This window comes from Vombatus ursinus, unplaced genomic scaffold (assembly GCF_900497805.2).
Source record: "Vombatus ursinus unplaced genomic scaffold, bare-nosed wombat genome assembly UNPS02014818.1, whole genome shotgun sequence".
In the NCBI taxonomy this organism is placed as follows: Eukaryota; Metazoa; Chordata; class Mammalia; order Diprotodontia; family Vombatidae; genus Vombatus; species Vombatus ursinus.
Window position 1 is genome coordinate 46,898,127 of NW_020954596.1, and position 23,754 is coordinate 46,921,880.

Consider the following 23,754-nt stretch of genomic DNA (forward strand, 5'->3'; position numbering starts at 1 on the left):
TAAGTGACGTATTATTTATGACTGAAATGCATTCAAACAGTCTTATTACTTAACCTAGTTGCTATTTCTTTTTTGCTAATTGGGGAGATGTCTCATTTTAAGAGACCAATAAAAATTACTTTTCATATGATTTAGTAGGACAGTCATTAAATCTTTAAATGAATATATATTAGAAGAGCTACAGTGAAGACTTATTGCTCCCTAGTTGATAGAACTTTGAGAGTGTGGTCTTTTATGTTAATACGTTTTTAAGACTGATAGCAATGGCATGATTTACACACTTTTAGTTGCATCAAATAGAAATGTTAGCTGTATCATAAAGACAAAAAAGTTACTTTAACTGATTTGTTTTTACATAATTTCTCATTATATTGATAGGAGGCTGTTGGAATCCTACATGATAGGAATTAATCATGTAGGCCACTAGATGGCAGATCACTTAGCTTGAAATTTTTTATTTGATTAAAGAGATCTGGATGTTACCTGATGAAAAAAATATTTTTTATCTTCAGTGGATAATATCTGGATGCCAGTGGATGTTTTGCATTGTAGTAAAATAAAAATAAAATGTTATTCATTTACCTACTTTGTGGAAAGTCAGTTGAATTTAACAAACATTTATTAAGCACATACTTTGTTAATAGTACTGTGCTAAATGTTGGAGAAACTGTAAATAATAACCCATATTTATATACCACTTTTGAATTCACAGCAAGTAGAGAGAGATGGAAGGTTTCATAGAATTGAGATAATTTCTAACAAAGTCCTATATCTGTTGCCTTATTGTGAAATGGAGGTGAAACCTGGATTTTTAAAGGCTGTGTCAGTACTGAGCAAGCTATTATACATTTTGCTGAGCTAGAAAGGTTTCAGGAATTGACCAGGTGTCAGACTATCTCTGTTGTCTAAGAAATGGCCTACCTAAATTTGGAGACACTCTTGATCAGGAAGAACACACCTGGAAAAAAATTCCTTGATCATGCTTTAATTTAGGCATTCTAGTGCTATCTAGTCATTTCTGTGCCTAATTCAGGGTCTATAACTGCTTGCTTCTGACACCTAAAAGTTAAATGGTATGTTGTCATTTTTAACTGTGGTAGTTATTTTAAAGATTACTAATGAGTACAAATAACCTATAAAAATATCCATTTGAAAGTACATACCATAATGTGCACAAAAATGTTTATTCATTATCTTCTAATATTCTTACAGCCCTATACTGTTTCGCATCTGAACCTTTGTGCAGGAATCATGGTCACAGCCTCCCATAATCCAAAGCAGGATAATGGTTACAAGGTATTTTTTCCCTTATATTTCAAATAGAACTTAAGCACTAGGCTTGTGTTCATCAGTGAAAATCTTTTGCCAATTCTTATGTTTATTGAATTCTTTAGGTCTATTGGGATAATGGAGCTCAGATCATTTCTCCTCATGACAAAGGAGTTTCTCAAGCTATTGAAGAAAATCAGGAACCATGGGCTAAAGCATGGGATGACAGTATAATTAATAACAACCCACTTCTTCATGATCCATACGATACAATCAATAATGATTACTTTGAAGACTTAAAGAAATACTGCTTTCATAGGTAAATAAGTCCTATCTGTATTGGCCAAATAAAACCTTATTTGAGATATGTGGTTTAATTTATTTAGCTATTCATTCAGCCAACATAAAGTGACTATTTGAAATGCACTGTGCTAGACACAGAGAAAATATACAAAAGCTGATTTTTTATATATTGACGTATTGGTTTCACCAACATACTTGATTGACGTCAAACTCCTGAGATTTTCCTGGAGGGGTTCTTAGTGACTTGTTTACATGTAAAAGCAAAAAGACTTTAAATAAGAAGCTAACTGTTAGTGGTCAGCAGCTCACAATTAGGAAGCAAGGCAGTTCATCTATTGAGCAAGAAGGGAGCAGCCATTTGCAGTAAACCAGGTGAAGGCATCACCTTAGCTTCTATTACTCTGAACGTGTCTGTAGCCAGACAGACTTTTGGGCTGGTGCTTATAAACTGGCCCTCATTCAGCAGAGTTAACTCTTATCATCGGGAAAGAGCAGGAGTATCAGGTGAGACCCCTGTGGGGCATAGTATTGAAGCTCTAAGGGCTGGTTGGGCTTTGTCTTCGTGTTTTTTCCCATTTGAATCTGACTCAGGAGACATGGAGTAGACTGCTTTGCAAGTCTTAAGTAATAATCAAATGTTTATGATAATTTGTTATGTGTGCTTTGCAGCCTAGGCACCGCGCTGAGAATACAAAGACAAAAATCATACAGTCTTCACCCTCGAGAGACTTTTATAGGAAAGTGGGCATGTTGAAGTAAATACAAAGTATACGCAAAATAAGTACAGAGTAATTTTGGAGAGAGGCACTAGCAGCTAGGGGGATCAGACTAGGTCTCATTTAGGAGGTGGCATGAGCTAACAGGATCTTTACTTATTACACTTTCCCACCTCCATGCCTTTGCTTATTTTTATCCTTACTTGCATCCTTTTAAGTCTAAGTTAAGTTAAATTTGACTTCTTTGAAACTTTCTCCAGTATCCTCTTAGACTTTACATTGTTCTTTTCAGCAACTTTTGTTCACTTAAGTATTCTCTTGTATAATAGGTATTTGTCATATTCCCCTACTAGACTAAGCTTAGTCTACTCTCCTTCGTCATTTAGCACAGTGTTCTGCACACAGTAGGTATGTAGTGTGTTTTTGTTGAATTGAAGGTATAGCTCAGGTACCACTTCAGTAAGCCTTTCTTTATCCTCACAATAATACATAATCTTTTCCTCATAGATCTCTCTTGTGCACTCCCTATATTTTAGCTTGATTTCTAGTTAAATGTGTCCTTGTCCTATTCCTTCCTTCTACATTCCCTGGTAAATCACAGACTTGAAAGCAAAGGTTTTGTCTTGTTTCTTGCATGCTGTCAGTACTTGTTAAATATTTGCCTGATTCAGCATAATTTAGATTTTTGTTAACCTGTAATATTAAGTAACATTTTATCATTCTGCTAGTTATGTTCTTATACGTTTCTTAATATAAAAAGGTGAGTAATTTTGACTTTCACACCTTTTTTGTAAGTTAAGCATGTTATTCCTTATATTGAATAGATTACATGGGTCACTCCCTAAACTGTAATTGAAACCACATGTACTGAAAAGCACTCTGAAGGCCTAGACACTAATCCCAGATGAGCCATTGATTGGTTCATGTTCTTGGGCTAGTCACTTAACGTTTCTGAGCTTCCCGCTCCCTAATCTCTAAAGTTTGGACTCATTGCTTTCAAGTAGATCAACTTTTCACTTTTCTGAAAGGATAAGATTGAGGTGTGCAGGACTAGAATTCTAATGTTGAAATCCCTGTGTTGGAGAAGAATGTTGAAGAGCCATAGGGAAGAGGATCTATTAGTTACTGATAGTACATTTGACTGGTCTTGGTTCCATTTCTGCTTCTTAATTACATTCAGCATATTGGGAGCTCTCTGGCAATCTAAAGGTATACTGGTCAGCTCTAAAATTCTGTGATTAAGAAATATCTTGACTGTCAGTATTTTATACACTAAAACCAATACTAAGCCTAATGTAGGAGAGTGGAAATATGTTGGACTCGGAGCCAGATGACCTGCCTAGACAAGTCACCTAAAATGAGTCACTTGGCTTCTCTGGATCTCCTTCCCCCGCCCCCCTTTAAAAATCCACTTGCTTTCAGAAAGTACTCATTGTTTATGGTTGGTTGTGTCGGTTTAATAGCTCTCTGTATTCCATTTTTGCTAACTTTCAAAATGTCAGTTTCTTAATGTTTTTGAAGTAGAATATATTGATTGCAATCTTTAAAAGTTTTACTATAAAATCAGGCTTTTGTAAATGTTAACTTGAATTAAATGCTTAATTTTTTTTAAAAAGGATTTTCTTTGATATGTAGTTTTAGTTTTTAAAAAGTGAAGTTTTTTGCATTGTTGTAGAGAAGTGAAATAATATAAACTTAGTCAACCTAGTGACATCTTTATAATTATATACAATGTGGTCATTTCTTAGCTTTTTTAAAGAATCTCGCCTCATCAGTATCCAAACATTCTCATTTTTAATGGCATTAATATTTAAGTTAAAATATCATCTTTGTTTTATCTGATTTCAGTGATGTCAACAAATCATCAACACTGAAATTTGTCCATACTTCTGTTCATGGAGTAGGCCATGATTTTGTACAGTCTGCTTTCAAGGCATTTGATTTTGTCCCTCCTGATGCTGTTCCTGAACAGAAAGCTCCTGACCCAGAGTTTCCAACAGTGAAATACCCAAATCCTGAAGAGGGTAAAGGTGTCTTGGTAACTATTTCTGATTTAAAAAAACAGCTCTATTTAGGGGACAGCTGGGTGGCACAGTAGATAGAGCACCAACCCTAGAGTCAGGAGGACCTGAGTTCAAATCTGGCCTCAGACACTTATTAGTGGTGTGACCCTGGGCAAGCCACTTAACCCTGATTGCTTCTCCCCCAGGGAAAAAAAAAATTTAAATAAAAAACTATTTAGTGTGTTCAAACCAGTTAACAAATAAAGATTCCTTAGCAGTCAGTATACTGTCCTTTAAATAAAATAGAAATTTCCTTTCATCACCAAGGGCTTTTTGTCTTAACATATGCTAGTTATTGATTTCCCAGATTGGGTATATCATTCAGTTTTGACTGAGAATGTTATGCTGTTTTAATGTTATATCCCATGTTGCCTTTATGTCAGAAAGAACTCAGAACAAAAATGAAATGTTTTCTGTGGTTTGCATCGTTAATGGGATTCTTGAAGTATGTCTTTATATTGTGGCTGGTACTTGAAACCTTTTTCAAAATTAGACTAAGTAAGATATTCATATAATCTGTTTACTATGTACCTCATCTAGATAGTGTAGAAGTACTAGTCCTGCCATACATCTGTTGCTAAGATGTCTCTAAATGTGAATTGTACAGACTGACTTTAGTTGTGACTAATTCTGCTATGGTTGATGACCTCTATTCATTACAGAACGTCATACGATACTTAACCTACAGTAATCTCTAGAAATCTCATTAGGTTTGGAATTTTTTTGATTTTTAAAGAGAATTTTTCAAAGACTTAATTTTTTTCTTGACTAAAGTAATTGTTTTCTTCCAACTCTTTTGCAGACATTATCATTTGCTTTGGCTGAGAAAACACAGGCTAAAATTATTTTAGCAAATGATCCAGATGCTGATCGACTTGCAGTAGCAGAAAAACAAGAAAAGTATGTATTTTTTGACATACAATTTTATGACATTGTCTTTTGGGAGCTATTATTAGTGAAACTACAAAATGAATATAGGATTCATCCCATGTATTTGGTAGATTATTATTTTAGTAAAATTTTCTATTAACTTACAAATAGGATAGAAATAATTTTAAAGTACTTCTGTTTCTCTAGCACATAGCAAAACACTGAACTGTGAGGATTTTAAATTAAATGTTTCAAATTTAATATTCATTTTCATGTACTTTTGTTTGATACTTTATAAAACATTTTCACTTACATAGCTACCTTTATGACCTTGATGTCTTTTGATTCTGATGAGAGTGCACTGACAGTAATTCCAAGTACGTAATTTATGATATATCCTTAGGCTACCAGTACAGGTGTGATGTAAAATCATCCTATGTGAATATTTTTTGCTGGTAGAAAAAGTACTATCAATCAGAAAATGAAATTAATTTAGCAGTCTCAACTTTGAGATTAAGGATTTGTTCTAATCATGTTGATTACAAACAGAGGAGGATATAGAATTCTTTTTTTTTTTTTTTTTGCCTTTTGGTGAGGCATTTGGGGTTACTTGCCCAGGGTCACACAGCTAGTTAATGTCAAATGTCTGGGGCTGGATTTGACCTCAAGTCCTCTTGACTCCCAAGACTGGAGCTCTATCCACTGTGCCACCTAGCCGCCCCAGGATATAGAATTCTTTGTCTGCCCTTGGGTGATTAACTCACTTTTGATTTTGGTCATGGGCCTTAGCGAAATTCCAGTTGATCACTTATTCACAATCAGTAATATAGTGTAAGCCCTGAAATCACATTATGTTTATACTTGGAGAATATTAATGTTTCCATAAAGTACTAATCTACTTTAAGATCAGAGCATGTGTAAAAAAGTTAAAATAAAAATATTCTCATTTGTTTGCTCCTTTTTTTTGATAGAGAAATGTTTATAAGGTTCTTTAAGACAGCCAGATTTTTGACAAGTCGATATTATTTATTTTTAAAAGAACAATAGATGGGAATCTGTTTTTCAATCTTTTTAGTCCTATATGTGTTAATTTTGTTTTTTACTGAGTTGTAGGCCAACTTTCTGTCTACTGTGCCACAATACCTCTTGGGTTTTTTCTTTGTTATTTCTGCTGTCTTTTTTCAAGATTGATGTAGTGATGGATGTGTCATTTTTTTTTTCTCCAGTGGCGAATGGAAAGTGTTTTCTGGAAATGAGTTGGGGGCTCTTTTAGGTTGGTGGCGCTTTATCAGTTGGAAGGAAAAGAATCAAAATCGAAATGCTCTTAAAGACCTGTACATGTTATCCAGCACAGTTTCTTCAAAGATCCTGAGGGCCATTGCCTTAAAGGAAGGTTTTCATTTTGAGGTAATATGTGTATACAGGTCTGTGCTCTTTATTTTTGTTGCTCTTTAGAACGTATTAAGATATTTTTCTTTTACTTATTGTCCCACTAGGAAACGTTAACTGGCTTTAAGTGGATGGGAAATCGAGCCAAACAACTAATAGACCAGGGGAAAAATGTTCTATTTGCATTTGAAGAAGCTATAGGTAAGAATAATAACAATAAGCGTGATCTAATCTGTCGTAAGACTTCAATTGGTTAAAAATAAGGTATTCTGAATCTTGGAAGAAATAAAATTCCTTATTCGTATCGAATGTGATGGGAGCATTCAACATACTTTTTTTTGGAATTGGTTCTATAGTGGACAAAAGTAATATCTAGAATTTTTTTTTCCCAATTGAAAGCCCCGAACTATCACGTGAGAAATGAAATTGGCTAAAATAGGAATCATCCTTAAGTTTCTTGTTTGTTCCTCCTTTCAAAGGACTGAAAACATCTAAAAGGTTCTGTATGGATGCTGCTGAAAGGCTTTCAGGTAGTTTTTGAGAAAGCCAAATTCGTAAAAACTCATCCACATACTTCTGGGAGAGTAATGCTCTCTGTTCAATCCCTGCTGATTCATACCTAAACTTGACCTACTCCTTCCCAAAATGGTGTATTGGTCACTCCAACCTTAACAATATAGGCAATGATAAGGAATTAATGAGTGCTCTCAAGATATTGTGGCATATCAGGGAAGGCTTCATGAGCTTATCAGATAAAAAAATTTTGAATAAAACTGCCATAGCAATGTAAATTAATACAGTGAAGGAATAACTACCAAAGATTATATTTTATATTCTTGTGCTAGGAACATTTCAGCCTTTTGGTAGTCATTATAAGCTATTCTCTTTTTTTTTATAATTTCTTATTTTTATTTTATTTTTAAAAATTTTTTTATTTATTATTTTTTAATTTTTTAATTTAATTTTTATTTATATAAGCTATTCTTAACATAAGATACCTAAAGTTCCAATCTTTTGTTAACAAATTTGAAGAACTTTTCTACAAGATTTTAAAGCTTTAAATTTTATCTTCAGAAACTTTAATTCCACAAGTATTTTATTAAACTCCCTTTATACGTCACTGTTAGGTATTAAGTAACTACAGATAAAATGAAAGACATTGCTCCAGCTAAGGTGGTGCAGTAGATAGAGTGCCAGACCTGGAGTCAGGAGAACCTGAATTCAAATCTGACTTAAGACACTTATTAGCTGTGTGACCCTGGGCATGTCACTTAACACTGTTTCTCTCAATTTCCTCATCTGTAAAATGAGCTGGAGGAGGAAATGGCAAACTACTCCAGTATCTTTGCCAGGAAAACCCCAGATGAGATCACAAAGAGTTAGACACAACTGAAATGGTGGAACAACAACCCAGAAAAAATAAAAGACACTGTTCCCACTCCCTAGGAGCTTACAATTTTGTTGGGGAGTCAAAGCAGACATATACACACACATACAAAACAGCTAAGTAATAGTACACAGCTGTATATTATTAAAGCCCAAGCAAACAAAAATGGTAGTAGGTGCTATAGCAAAGACGTCATATCATAGCAGACTGGAGTGAGGGGAACTCACAGCTGAGATGGATATTAAAGTATGGATAAGATTTTGCAAAAGTGGATCAAGATGTTCTGGGTTGAATAAGAAACAGTTAATAGAGATGGGGAATAAAAAACGATAGTTACATGAATAATAATAAAGGGAGCATCATCAGTGTTTCGAAGTTTCTACTACTTTTATGCATACAGTACACAATTGTGTAAATTGTAAAGGAATCCATTCTGATATGTTGACATGTATGTCTTCTGTAGGCTATATGTGCTGTCCTTTTGTTTTGGACAAAGACGGCGTCAGCGCTGCTGTTATAAGTGCGGAATTGGCATGTTTTCTAGCAACTAAGAATTTGTCTTTGGCACAGCAACTAAAAGCCATCTATGTTGAGTAAGTTCCTGCCAACTCTTTTTGTAATTATAACAACATAAAAGGGTGTTATGGTGCCCATGTAGCAAATAAATATTTCTTGAATGCATGTATGCAAGTCAATGTACTAATTGCTACAAGGCATACAATGAAGTGTAAGACATAGACTCTGCCTTTGTAAAGCTTGTAGCCCAGTAAGGAAAGTAAGAGGTACACAAATAATTATAATAGAGGTCAAATGTGAATGGGCAACATAAAGTACAGAGGGAATTCAGTGGAGATCGAATTCTGGAAAAAGCTAGCATTCGGCAATCAGAATAACAGAAGGCCTAAAGAAAAGGTGGCGCTTATTAAGGGCATTCTAGGGCTTAAGAAGAGGGGAGCCAAAGAACTTGGACAGTATTTTGCAGGCAGAGGTATTAGGGAACTGGGAAGGATTTTTGAATGGGGAGGAGTTGACTTGAGCAAAAGCACTCTCAGGATTATGTGGCAAACAGTGCTTAGGATGGACTAGAAGGAGGCTAGTTCTTAGCCTTCTCATTTTCTTTTGCTCTGTGCTCACTCATTTGGTAGCTTCATTAATTCCCTTGGGTTTAGTTATATTCCCTATACGTATGACTTCCCAGTCTTGGATTCAGCTCCAGTCTCTCTCAAGTTCCACGCCTACATCACCAGCTTCTATTGGACATTTCAAACTAGAATTCCTGTAGGCATCTCAAACTCAACACACCAAAAACAAAACTATTTCTCTTTTCCCCCAAACTGACCCCAAATCTACTCCTATTACACTATTATTACTCTTGTCACACTACTACTTCCTAACAAACAGGTCTGACCGTGCCACGCACACACTCCCAGTTCAGTGAACTCCAGCGGCTCCCTTTTACCTCCAGGATCAAATATAAAAATCCTCAGGTGTTCAAAGCCCTTAACCTGGCCCCTTCCTACCTTTCTACTCTTCCACCTTACTCCCCTCCATGTACATTGTGATCCAGTGACACCAGCTTCCTTGCTGTTCCTCACATATGCCACTCCATCTCCTGACTCTAGACATTTTCACTCATTGTCTCCTATGCCTGGAAGTTTTCTTCCTCATCTCTGCAGCCTGACATCCCTAGTTTCCTTCAAGTCTCAGCTAAAGTCCCACCTTAGGCAAGAAGCCTTTCCCTGTCCTTAATCTTAGTGCCTTCTCTTTTTAGACTTTGTATATCTTATTTGTGCAAAGTTGCTTGCATACTGTCTCCCCCCTCAATAATAATACTAATAATGATAGCTAACATTATGTAGTAGTTACTATGTGCCAGGTACTGTGCTAATCACTTCATAATTATTATTATTTCATTTGATCCTCACAAGAGCCCTGAAAGATAGGTGTTGTTATTATCCTTATTTTATGGATGAGGAAACTGAGACAGTTTGCCTAAATCACACATCTGGTAAGTATTTGAGGCTGGGTTTTAACTTGGGGTTTCCTGCCTGTAGATACAGTGCTCTATCTATGTGTTAGAACAGGGACTCCTTTTTCTTTTACCTTTCTTTTTATGCCTAGCACTTAGTACAGTGCCTGGCACAAATAAGGGGCTTAATTTTTGCTAACTGACTTGACTTGATAATACTCCCCTCCACGTGTTCGATGGTGTGACCAAACTGAACTTCTTGACGTTACACATAAAAGACATTCCATCCCGTCTATGTGCTTTTGCACAATATATTGTCCATCCTTTCAATGCATTCCCATCACACCACTATAAATCCTGGGTCTTCTTTAAAACTCAGCTCAAGGACTACCTTGTGCATGAAGTATTTCCTAATTCTTCCAGATGTTAGTCCTTTCACCTTGAAGGTTACTTTGTATCTGCTTCTTATATATTGTATATATATACCTGATCAGAACGTAAACTGCTTAGGTGAGGAATTGTTTAACTTTGTCTTTGTATGGCCAGCACTTGGGTAGTGCTTGGCATACATTATGTGCTTAATAAATACTTGTCAATTGGTTGATAATTATATAAGTCAGGTATGAGAGTGATGTTATGAGGGTTGTTGCAGGCAGTGTGAAATGTGCTGTGGTGAAAGGCAATTTGAAGGAAGAGTTTATGAGACAACACGACTGATCGGATGTGAGGAACAAAGTAACGAATTCTGAAGCCTGAATGACTAGGAAAACCATAGCATTATGTTTGTATTATTAAGAGACATGAGGAAATCTAGAGATGGGACAAGTAGGGGTGAGGGGAGTGCCAAATTTTTGATGCATTAAATTTAGGTTGGCCTTAGAGTATCCAAGTAAAGCAGTCCAGAAAGTCATTAGAGATGGAGTCTGGGAATTCAGGAGAGAGGTCAGAACTGGGGGTGGGGGTGGGGAATGTTATAAATTTGGGAACCATCCAAATAAAAGTAATGGTTAGAAGCCTTGGTGGTCATTGAGATCTTTAGAGGATCATAGAGGGAAGAGCAAACGACTTAGGTCTAATCTTCTAGGGTTAACCACATTTAGGAGAGGGAAGATGAAGTAGAAGCAGCTAGCATAGTGCCATCTCCCAGACTGAACAGGAGAGTTTGTGGTTAGAGTGTTAAAGGAAACAGATTTTGGAGAAATGTAAAGAACTATAAGCTCTAAGAAAAGATCATTGGTTTACCAATTAGGACAACGGTTATAACCTTTTTGAAAATAATTTTATTTTATTTTAACATTAATTTTTAAAATTTTTGAGTTCCCAGTTCTCTCCATCCCGCCCCTTTCCTACCTGTTGAAGAAGCATACAATATAACAAATTGTAATATGAAGTTATGCAAAAGTAGTATTTTCACATTAGCCATATTGCAAAAAAACAAAAACAAAACACAAGAAAAATAAAGTAATAAGAGTATGCTTCAATCTGCATTCGGAGTTCATCAATTCTCTCTGGAGGCAAAAAGCATGTTTCATCATGAGTCTCTTAGAATTATCTTGGATGATTGTATTGATTAGAATAGCTAAACCTTTCACAACTTGATCATTGTTAAAATACTGCAGTTACTGTATACAGTATTCTCTTGGTTCTGCTCACTTCACTCTGTATTAGTTCATATAAATAAATCTTCCCAGGTTTTTCTCAAACCATCTCCCTCGTCGTTTCTTTTTTTTTTTAATACTTTTTATTTTTATTTTTTTTACTTCAATATTTTTTATCTTTTTTTGCACTTCCAAATTACTTTATTTTTTAATTAATTTATTTTGATTTATCAACAATCACTTCCATATGCTTTTGAGTTTAAAATTTTTCTCCCCCTTCCTCCCTACCACCCTCCCCAAGATGGTGCGCAATCTGAAATAGGTTATACATTCCTATTAAACATATTTTCACATTAATGATGTTGTAAGTAAGAATTAGAACCAATAGGAGGAACCACCAGAAAGAGGAAACAAAACTCAGCAGAAGAAAAAAAAAATAGCAAATAGTACGCTTCGATCTGCATTCAAACTCCATAGTTCTTTCTTTGGATGTGGATAGCATTTTCCATCATGAGGCCTTTGGAGATGTCTCAGATCCTTGTATTTCTGGGAAGGGTTAAGTTTATCAATATTAGTCATTGTACAACGTGGCTGTTACTGTGTACAATGTTCTCCTAAGTCTGCTCACTTTACTCAGCATCAGACCATACAAGTCTTTCCAGGTTTTTCTGAAGTCAGCCTGTTTATCATTTCTTATAGCACAATAGTATTCCATTACATTCATATACCACAACTTGTTTAGCCATTCCCCAATTGATGGGCATCCTCTCAATTTCCAATTCTTTGCCACCACAAAAAGAGCTGCTATAAATATTTTTGTATACATAGGTTCTTCTCTCTTTTCTTTGATCTCTTTGGGATACAGACCTAATAGTGGTAATTGCTGGATCAAAGGGTATGTATGTACAGTTTTATACACCTTTGGGCATAGTTCCAAATTCTTCTCCAGAATGGTTGGATTAGTTCACAGTTCTACCAACAGTGCATTAGTGTACCTATTCTTCCACATCCCTTCCAACATTTATCACTTTCCTTTTTTTTAAAAATTTTACTCATTTATTTAGTATTTTTTCCCCAGTTACATGTAAAAACAATTTTTAACATTTGTTTTTAAAACTTTGAGTTCCAAATTCTTTTCCTTCCTTCCTCCCCACTCCTCACGCCTCATTGAGAAGGCAAGAAATTCGATATAGGTTATACATGTGTAGTCAAGTAAAACATATTCATAATAGTCATGTTATGAAAGAAAACATAGACAAAAAGACTCAAGAAAAATAAAGTTAAAAACAGTATGCTATGATCTGTATTCAGACTCTTATTAGTTCTTTCTGTAGGGATGGACAGCATTTTTCATCATAAGTCCTTCAGAGTTGTCTTGGATCATTGCATTACTGAGAATAGGTGATCTTACAAATATTGCTGTTATGTGTACAAAGTACATTTCACTTTGCATCAGTCTGTGCAAGTCTTTCCAGGTTTTTCTGAGAGATCCTGCTCATCATTTCTTACAGTACAATAGTATTCCATCATAATCACATACCACAACTTGTTCAGCCATTCTCCAATTGATGATCGTCTTCTCAATTTCTAATTCTTTATCCCCAGAAAACAGTTGCTATAAATATTTTTGTAAATACAGCTCCTTTTCCTTTTTGTTTTTTAATCTCTTTTAACATATAGACCTAGTAGTGGTATTGCTAGGTCAAAGGGTATGTCATTTTCCTTTTCATTCAGATACAATTACAAAGATATCCAAAAAAACCCAAGTTCACCTAGAGGTTGCCATTCTAAGCATATATGAGGTATTCATTTATAGCCAAAGAAGAGATACATCACACTGATTTTTTTCCCTTTCAAATTTTGTATGACAATTTTCAGTAAAAATAACTTTTAAGTGAAACTAGGAAGATTCGAGTCATTGCCATGAGTCCTAATACTTATTTAATGATATGACAACAAACAGAAAAATAAAAATTAAACTTTTGTTTCTGAAGGAATTTGGCAGTAGTATATTCTGAAAACTAAATTATCCCATAAAGCTAACAATAAGTTATTCATTTTATTTATTTCATTGATGTGGGATACACTGTGCTGATATTTTGTTGAGGCTGAGCTAAGGTGCCAACTCTATCTTCTGAAGACTTACTGGATCTCCTTTTGTAATTACTACCCCTAGCTGAAATTGCTCTCTCCTCTAAATTTTGAGAAGCACTTTTTTTTTTTAAGGCAGTTGGGGTTAAGTGATTTGCCCAGGGTCACACAGCTAGTATGAGAAGCACTTTTAAAGATTTTTCCTTAGCCCTTCTTATGTTCTGCCTTGTACCATGACTATGTGCATGTACTCACCTGAACCTACCCTTTTCTAAAATTAATTATGAATTATTGTAGTAAAAGAATTTTGTCTCTTTGTATTCTCAGCATCTAACACAGTACCATGTTAATAGTATATATTGGCATAATTGTTTGTTGAATTAAGTTTTGTAACTGTTGATAAATAGATAAGAGCATTAAGCTCCAGGTACTAGGCTAAATACTAGAGATAAAAAACAAGACGATCGCTGGGAAGGAGTTTACATTCTAACAATGGAATACAAAACCTAAAAGGGGAAAGGCAGGTAGTGGGTGGGGAGAGCAGACCAGAAAATGAGCTAAAAGTAAAGAGAAGCATATATAGGTCCCTTAAAATAGGACTTTTTTGGCCAAAGACTCACCAGTCATTGAATAAGCCTCAGGGTGATATCATCCTTGTATGTACAAGGCTGCTAGTGTGGAGGTGGAACTGAATAGAAAGTGAGCTGGGAGAAATGGTGAGGGAAATAGCCAGACTTAGAATCAGGAGCCGCAGGTCCCAGGCACAGTTCTCCTACTATGTATGACCTTGGGTAAATCACTTAACTACTCTGTGCCAAAATTCCCTTATGTCAAATTAAGAGGGTTGGACTAGATAATTTCTATGGTTTAATTCATCCCTAAAATTCTGTGATTCTATGTTCTATTAGTCATTCATATTTTTTATACTAAGTGTTATTATATACATACAAAGATGTTTTTCTCTTTGATAGATACGGCTATCATATTACCAAGACTTCATATTTTATTTGCCATGACCAAAATATCATCAAAAATTTATTTGAAAACCTTAGAAATTATGATGGAAAGAGCACTTACCCAAAGACTTGTGGCAAATTTGAAGTTTCTGGAGTTAGGGATCTTACCACGGGCTACGATAGCAGCCAACCTGACAAAAAAGCTGTGAGTATTTTCGTTGATTTATTTGATTAAACCTTATTGCCATGTATGTACTGACTATTTGATAGAAAGAAAGAGAAACTACAAAAATAATTAAGTAATTTCTAAGTGTGAATATTGTTATTCTCTTCATGGCTTCAGTATATCCGTAATTTCATCAGGATTGAGATAGTCCTTCTAGTGAAGTAGATTGAAGATCCTCCATGCCTAAGTAGCTGCTGTGGCCAAAAATAATTCTCCTTGTGTGCAATCCTCTTGGGATAGGTGTCTCCAAACCTAGCTAGATTAATCCTCAAACACCACAGACTCTGTCACTAGGCCTTTATACCTTAGGATCTGCTTTCATGGCCCTTGAGAGAACCCAAGACCTTTTCCGTGCCAACATGTGGTCTTGGCATATGACTTTAATGGGGAATAGTTACAAGCAAAGTATAAAAAGATATAGGGAGTTGAAGGATCAGCATCTTGGTTCTAAAAACACATTATTTATATCTTAAAATATTTTTTAATGTCTTAACTAACATTCTAACTACAAACTAGGTTTTTGATATTCACACCATCAACACCATCATGACTTAGAGCAGACTAGAAGTCAAGAGACCTAGGGTTTTGTCTTATTCTGTAATTAACTAGTTTTGTGACCCCTACCAAATCTCTGTTTTCCTGTTGGGCCAGCTTCCTTATCTGTAAAATAGATAGTTGGACTAAGGTCCCTTCCAACTCCGATATTCTGTGGTACTCTGTGCGCTTCCCCTTGAAATCAAAGTAAGTCTTGTACAAAGAACTGAAAATATTTCAGGGTATGTGAATAGAGGAGAAGCATTGATAAATTAATATGAAGGCTTTTTTTTTTGATCTCTCTAATAATAGTGGTTCTTTTTTACTTTTACCTTTTTATTATTTTAATATCCACATGAACAAAAAAAATAGTGTGCCAGTGAAATACGAATTAATTCATCAGATGTTACTACTAGCAATAAATTCTAATCTAATTCAGAAAAAAATCTGAGGGGTAAATTAGCTGGTAAGCAAGGGAATTTTGGAGTCACTCACTATTCTCTTTCATTTCATAACATCACTTTACTGTTTTAAATTAACTTTGAATATGTAATATTTCTATCGTGTATGGTATTTTTTCTAACTATAAATATTGGCTTCTCAGGATTATTTTTGTGTTCATTTTTTTCCCTCAAAGGAAACGGATTAGTCATGTCAGAATACTTTATAAAGATTTATAACTTATACATAACTAAGAACATTAAATATTGTACTTCTGACTTCATTCATAGATTCTTCCTACAAGTAAAAGCAGCCAAATGATTACTTTTACTTTTGAAAATGGAGGAGTGGCAACTATGAGGACCAGTGGAACAGAGCCTAAAATCAAATATTATGCTGAACTCTGTGTGCCTCCTGGAAACAGGTACTTTAGGGCAGAGAGAATGATTTTATCCACTAAACTTACTTATTGGTTCTTCAGAACTTTAAGAAAAATGGTTTTATAGTTAATCATGTAATTTAATGATGATAAATTTGGTTTGCTATTTTAGACTATACTATATCATTCTTACAGTTGAAGAAGACAATATATATATAGTTCAGTGAAAAGAGGACTAGATTTGGAACCAGAGGATTGGAGTTAAAATGTGACTCTGTTCATTAAAACAGCAGACTGTAAACTCATGTGACCTCGAACAAGTTGTTTAATTTTTCTAGGCCTCATTTCCTAATCTGTAAAATTTGGGGTTTGACTAAGTGACCTCTGAAATTTCTTAGAGCTCTAAATTTATGATCCTATTCTTGTAACCATGTAGATAGCAAGTTTATTTCTTTATTATTTTGTGGAGAATTCAAAGATTCTTTTAAGAACTCAGAACTATATTGGTTTGTCTAACCGGGCTTGAATGGGCCAAGGAAAGTAGCACACAGGGGGTGGGGCCAAGAATCTAATTAAAAAAGAAGGGGTTGAAGTGAGGATGACAGTAAGATCAATGACTCCATGCCAAAATCCAACAGAGGGGTTTCTTGGTACCAGGTAGCAGGTAGTCAGGAGCCAGAGGCCTTATGAATATCTAAGGTCTGAAGTTTGTATTGAGTATTCCTGTCCTCTTCAACCCTACCCCACCTATTTCCTGCTCCAGCCCACTCCTTCCACTGTGCCCTCTGGAATTCCCGTTTCATAGTGAACAAACTTACCTTCATGATGGATCTCTTTCTCTCGTACTCCTTCCATCTACTACCCCTCACTTAGATCTGGCTGCAGTCCCTTGTTGACACTCTCTGGCCCACCTCTCCACCACTGGCTTTACCATCACCTACACTACACTAGTCTTGGAGAGGAAGTTGGAACATATTTTGTTCAACATTGCCATTTGCAGACTTTCCCTTTGCCACCACTGCAGAGCAATCTCTCCTTGAATTTCACAGTATCAAAATTTCTGTCCAATCCAGGTAATGATGACTATTGTATTCCAACCCCAAAATAATTTTCTTTCTTTTCTCTGGGAGTTTAGTACCTGGTTTGCCATCTTCCTCTTCTCCCCTTCTCCTGACCTTGTAGTAGGGAATTTCAACATCCATGTCAAGTCATCCTCAGATTCTATAACATCCCAATTCCTTTATCTCATTTAATTACAGTGCCCTACTCCTTCATCCTACTGCAACCAAACACAGGGATGGTCATACATTAGATCTCACCATTACCCAGAAATGTTCCATTTTCCTAATGAAAACTGACATTCATCTTTATGACCACAACCTACTATCATGCCTTCTCTCCCTATACTTCAACCTTTGTAAACTCATTCTTCCTCATTGAGCCCTCCAGTCCCTCCACCCCTCGATACTTTTTAGACAAAACCCTTGCTCTCACTATACTGTCGTCCCTCTCCAGTCCTAAATCCGTATTTAGTGTATTCAGCTTCACATTGTCTTCTAAATCTTGTCCCCTTGTTCTGTCGCTGCTTGTCACTGCCAAACCTCAGCCCTGGATCACTACCACCATGCAACTCTTATTTCCATCCAAGTGCTGTTGAACAGAGCTGGAGGAAGTCTCACAACCAGCGCTGATTAGATACATAATAAATTCATCTTCTCCACCTTCAACTGGGTCCTCACTGCAGCAAGTCAATCTTTTTTATTCTTTTTTGATTGATTTCCTGTCTTACTCCCCTTAAAAGCTTTCCCAAACCTTTTGTTCTTTCGCTAAATCTCCTATACTTCCAGCTTTTCTTTCTCTCTCAACTGAGGACATTGCTTCCTACTTTACTTAAGGAAGTTGTACTATTCATCAGAAGCTTCCTCTTCTCCCCTTCTCATTATCTCAAAACCCCTTGGCATCATCCTTCACTCTTTCCTAGTCTCTGACAAAGAGGCAGCCTTTCTCCTTGCCTAGATCCCTCTACATGTTCTCTTTATCTATCTCCTCTTGTCTTCAGCAGATTGTAAAGTCAGTCTTCCTTTCTCTTTTTCTTTCTAATCTTCAACCCTAGTTTACTGGCCCTTTCCCTGTTGCATTCAAACATGCCCACATATCCTCCATTAAAAAAAAAAAAAAAACTTCCCTAGACTCACCATCCCCTCAAATGGTCATCTTGTAGCTCTATTTCTTTTTCTCAGTCAAAATATGCTTGCTTTGTCTACTTCCTCTACTCTCCTCAGCTCTTTGCAAAAGACTTCCAAACTCATCAGCCAACATTGCTCTCTCCAGAGTTACCATTGATCACTTAATTGTCAAAACTGTTGTTTTTTTCTCATTCCTAATCCTTCTCGATCTCTGATGCATTTACCATGCTATATACCACATGTTCCTCCTACGTACTCCGTTCTCTCTGGATTTCCACAGTGTCACTCTTTCCTGGTTCTCCTTCTGCCTATCTTTAACTACTCCTTTTCAATCTCCTTTGCTGGTTCATTATATCATGCCTCCTAACTGAGTATTCCTGAGTCCTCTAACCTTATCTCTTCACACTGTCAATGACCTCATCAGCTTCTATGGGTTTGCTTATCATCTTAATGCTGTTGACTCCAATATAGCATGGGTCTCCAGTGAATTTCCATCCTATATCACGAGTTGCCTGGTGGACATTTCAAACTTGAATGTGCAAGAGACATCTCAGACTCAGCATGTCCAAAGCGGAACTTATGTCCTAAAAAACTTATTATTTTTTATTTTTAACATTCATTATTTAAAAATTCTGAGTTCCAGGGCAGCTCGGTGGTGCAGTAGATAGAGCACTGGCCCTGAAGTCAGGAGGACCTGAGTTCAAATCCAGCCTCAGACCAAACACTTGACACTAGCTGTGTGACCCTGGGCAAGTCACTTAACCCCAATTGCCTAAAAAAAAAAAAAAGATTCCAAGTGCCAAATTTTCTCCCTCCATCCAGTCCCTCCTCCACCCCATTAAGAAGGCAAGCAATATCAGTTTAAAAAAAAAAAAAAGACAAGAAAAATAGAGTGAAAAAATATACTTGTTTGTTGATCAGTTCTTTCCCTAGAGATGGATAGCATTTTTTACCATGAGACTATTGGAATTTGTTTTAGAGCATTATATTGATCAGAGCAACCAGCTCTTTCATAGTTGATCATTACAGTTTTGCTTTTAGTGTATGCGGTGATCTCCTGGTTCTGCTTACTTCGCTCTGCATCAATTCATATAGGTTTTCCCAGGTTTTTCTGAGACCATCCTGCTCAGCGTTTCTTATAGCAAAATAGTATGCCATCACAGTCATATACCACAACTTGTTTAGTCATTCCCTAATTGATGGGCTTCTCTTCAATTTCCAGTTCTTTGTCTCCACAAAAAGAGCTGCTATAAATATTTCTGTACAAAAACGTCTCTTTTCTTTGATCTCTTTGAGATCAAATGGTATTGGTATTGGTAATTGGTAACGGTATTGCTGGGTCAAAGGGTAAGCATAGTTTTATAGCCCTTTGGGCATAGTTCCAAATTGTTCTCTGGTATGGTTGGACCAGTTCACAATTCCACCAGCAGTGCATTAGTCTACCTTATTCTTCCAGATCCCTTCTGACATTTGTCATTTTCCTTTTCTGTCATAGAACATCTTTACTCCAAAACCCATCCTTCTTCTAAACTTCCCTATTTCTATCTAAGGTGCTACCATTCTTCTAGTCTCACAGAGTCTTAATCTCTGCATTATCCTTGACTCTTCTAACCTCAGATATCTGGTCAGTTAACAAATATTGTCATTTCTACCTCCCCATTTCTCACATCTGATCTCTTTCTGCATTTCTAGCCTTATCTTATACTACCAACTTTCATGTATTTTATATCCTCAATAAATTCTTTTGTTATCCATCTTCCTTCACACCCATTCTCTTATTGTACTTTTCTTTTTTCTGCCTTGATAACTTTTTCATAAGATTTTAACCTCGAAGGAAACTTGGAAGTCATGTAGACAACCCCCTTGAGGCACAGACAATTTAAGTGACTTGCCCAAGTACACAGAATTTGGACAGAGCTGGAATTCAAACCCAAGTCCTCTGACTTCAAATCCATTGTTTCCTCCACTGTACCATACTTCTTCCCTAATTGATTCCTATCAGTTTTTCCCCTATTTTCAGTCTTCATCTGTTGAACTTCCACTTTTCCTTTGAGGCCCAGTATAAGTCTGTCTGTCAAGCCTTTCCTGAAACCTCCCCGCTGAAATGACCTTTCCCCACTCCCATCGTTTATAGAACAATTAGAACACTCTCCCTGGTATCATGGTTATTTGTGGATATGTCATCTTCCCCCACTAGCTTTTAAACCCTCACAGGGATCTGTCATTTACCTGTCATTGTGCTTAGTACCACATTTTGTTCATATATATAGGTTTTGCTTTTTGGTCTGCCCAGACTTATAATTTCATTGGTGGAAGAGACTTCCTCCACTGACACAGAATATCAGAAACTTGCTGTTTTCTGTGAGTTAATTGTGCATTGTCCCAGTTATGAGGTGTTAAGAGTCAGGACTGGAAAAGAGGCAGGTCTTTACTCTGAGGCCAGCATTCCACACACAATAAGCTCTGAATAATTGTTGGATTGAATTAAGATTTTATGTTTCTGATATTAAAAAGAACATAATTTAGCATTAGCATTCTAAGAATGGATGTTTATTGTTTCATACTGTGGAACTAATGTGACTGACCATTTTTGAAAATACACAAATTTAAGAATCTTTGACTGTAAATGTAATCATAGATTCTCATCTTTCTGTTACCAGCATACCAATGAACCTTAGGCAACACTGTTGGTTATTTAGGAACAGAAGGCCAAAATTATTGGGTTTCTTAAATATTTTAATGAGAATGCAACAAGAAAAGGGAATTACTATGTGTATGAATTTACAGAGAGAATTTTTGAAAAAATAAACAAGTGTTGAAATTTTAATTTTATACCAAGTTCATGAGATCTTTTTCCTGTAGAAATAGCACAAAATAGGTACTACTCTATGTCAGTTTTCCATTTAATTTGAAAAAAAAATGCTCTTTTGGTTGTTTAGTTTTTAGAAGTATGCTTTAGTAGTTTCATAGTAACCTGTTAATTTGGAATCTTTTTTTTTTCCTCCAGTGACCATGAACAACTAAAGAAAGAACTAGATGATCTTGTCAGTGCCATTGAAGAATACTTCTTTCAGCCAGAAAAAAATAAGTTACTACCTAAGTCAGAGTAAAATATCACTACACTGTTCATAATTATACTTAACCTGCAGTTATGTTGAACTTGTAAAGCCATATTTTTCGAAACCAAATAATGCAAATTGTGACTAAGATGTTTACATTTTTGCAGATAGATACATTTCTTATTGTCACCAGTTTGATGTTTTCTATAAACCACCAGATACAGTAAAACATTAGTCTTTTCAAAATTTTGAAGTGTGGTATTGTCAGAACTAAATGTAAAGTTCTTTCTATGTGCTTCAGATGATATTGCAGTTTAAATGCCTTAATTTGCTTATTTATGACTGTTTTCTTCATGATATTGGCTTTCTCTTTTCTCTGCCTCTACCTCTCAACCCTAATTTAATAGAAAATAGCCAAAAGTATAGTAGTTTACATTTTTGAAAAAGGGCAATTCCTGCCTCTTGTGTAGGATGGCAAACTTTAGTTACTATGTATATTTAGGCTTACATAATACTACTTAAAATATGAAAGAAAAGAACAAAATAAATGTTTTATTCACAATTAGGAGAACATGCTGAAATGGTGCCAAAGCTAAGTGCTTTCTTCAAAGAAAAGTCCTTGAGTAGTAGTGATTAACTATGTTTGTTTCAAAAACACCATTGTATAGATTCAGAAAAAACATATCGACATTTTTTATGTTCTTTTAAAATAAAATACACTTTGTTTATTGTTTCTGTAGTTAATCTGGAACACCAAAGAAATGTTTATTTGAAATTTGTAGCTTAATTTATAGTTTGGGGTATTTTAAATAGAAAGTAGTATTACTGGAGTGTTTTTCCTTTTTTCTAATAAAATTTTCAAGACTTTTTTCCTTTCTTTTTTTAAATACTATTTTATTTTTTTCCAATTACATGTAAAGAAAGTTTTCAACATTTGCTTTTATAAGATTTTGAGTCCCAAACTTTTTTCTCCCTACCTCCCTCCCTTCCCCAAGACAGCAAGCAATCTGACATATGTTTAATATCTGTTAGTCATGTTGTGAAATAAGAATCAGAAGAAAAGTAGAAAACCACGAAAAATAAAAAACAAAATAAAAGGTGAAAATAGTATACTTCAGTCTGCATTCAGACTCCATCAGTTCTTTCTCTGGATGTGGATAATATTTTCCATGACTCTTGGAATTGTCTTAGATCATTGTATTGCTGAGAAGGGCTAAGTCTATCAATATTAATCATAGCACAACGTGGCCTTTCCTGTGTACAGTGTTCTCCTGGTTCTTCTCACTTCACTCGGCATCAGTCCATACAAGTCTTTCCAGGTTCTTCTGAAGTCCACCTGCTCATCATTTCTTACGGAACATTACATTCATATGCCACAACTTGTTCAGCCATTCCCCTATGAATGGGCATCTCCTCAATTTCCAATTCTTTGCCACCACAAAAAAGAGCTGCTATAAATATTTTTGTACATGTGGGTCCTTTTCCCTTTTTTTATGATCTCTTTGGGATACAGACCTAGTAGTGGTATTGCTGGATCAAAGGGTATGCACAGTTGTATAGCTCTTTGGGCATAGTTCCATATTGGTTGGATCAGTTCACAATTCCACCAACGATGCATTTAGTGTTCCAATTTTCTCACATCTTTTCTAATACCCATCCTTTTCTTTTTCTGTCATGTCAGCCAATCTGATAGGTAGGAGGTGCTACCTCAGAGTTTTTTTAATTTGCATTTCTCTAAACAATAGTGATTTAGAGCATTTTTCATATGACGATATAGCTTTAATTTCTTCATCTGAAAACTGCTTATTCTTACCCTTTGAGTATTTATCAATTGAGGAATGACTTGTAATCTTAGAAATTTGACTCAGTTCTGTATTTTAGAAATGAGGCCTTTATCAGAAACACTGGCAGTAAAAATTATTTCCCACTTTTTTCCTTTCCAAGGCAGATTACGCCACCTGTGCCTTTCAGCTTCCTTCCCAGAGGCAATGGCCTTGCCATTGTTAAGTGAATTTAGTGAAATTAATTAAACTCAATATTTATGACCTATCAATCCACAAGCCATTTATTAAGTGCCTACTTTGTGTCAGATGAAAAACAGCATCACTTTCCTAGCCAGTGACTAGGAAGTTTGGATTCAGGTAAGATAGATCTGTCTGTGACACAAAGTGGCTCTGTGATCCTGGGTCAGGACTACTTGACCTTTCAGTGCCCTAGACCACTTTGGAAGACCAGCAGTTTCAGAGCTATTGCTGGTTTGTATAAGCAGAAGGAGTTTCCTCATTAAGAGTTTCCTGTACCAGCATGCATTGTTTCAT

The 23,754-nt window shown here is 35.7% G+C and overlaps 1 protein-coding gene across 1 annotated transcript in view; it reads left to right on the forward strand.

Moving 5' to 3' along the window:
- Nucleotides 1-22,180, forward strand: part of PGM2 (phosphoglucomutase 2) — a 32,619-nt gene extending 10,439 nt beyond the window's left edge. The window contains exons 5-14 of the mRNA XM_027836301.1: nucleotides 1,213-1,296; nucleotides 1,395-1,588; nucleotides 4,137-4,326; nucleotides 5,154-5,251; nucleotides 6,448-6,628; nucleotides 6,718-6,811; nucleotides 8,461-8,590; nucleotides 14,627-14,816; nucleotides 16,103-16,236; nucleotides 21,385-22,180. Coding sequence (XP_027692102.1) covers nucleotides 1,213-1,296; nucleotides 1,395-1,588; nucleotides 4,137-4,326; nucleotides 5,154-5,251; nucleotides 6,448-6,628; nucleotides 6,718-6,811; nucleotides 8,461-8,590; nucleotides 14,627-14,816; nucleotides 16,103-16,236; nucleotides 21,385-21,487 — 1,398 coding nt within the window. The 3' untranslated portion in view covers nucleotides 21,488-22,180. The remainder of the gene's footprint in view (nucleotides 1-1,212; nucleotides 1,297-1,394; nucleotides 1,589-4,136; nucleotides 4,327-5,153; nucleotides 5,252-6,447; nucleotides 6,629-6,717; nucleotides 6,812-8,460; nucleotides 8,591-14,626; nucleotides 14,817-16,102; nucleotides 16,237-21,384) is intronic.
- The last annotated feature ends 1,574 nt before the right edge of the window (nucleotides 22,181-23,754 follow it).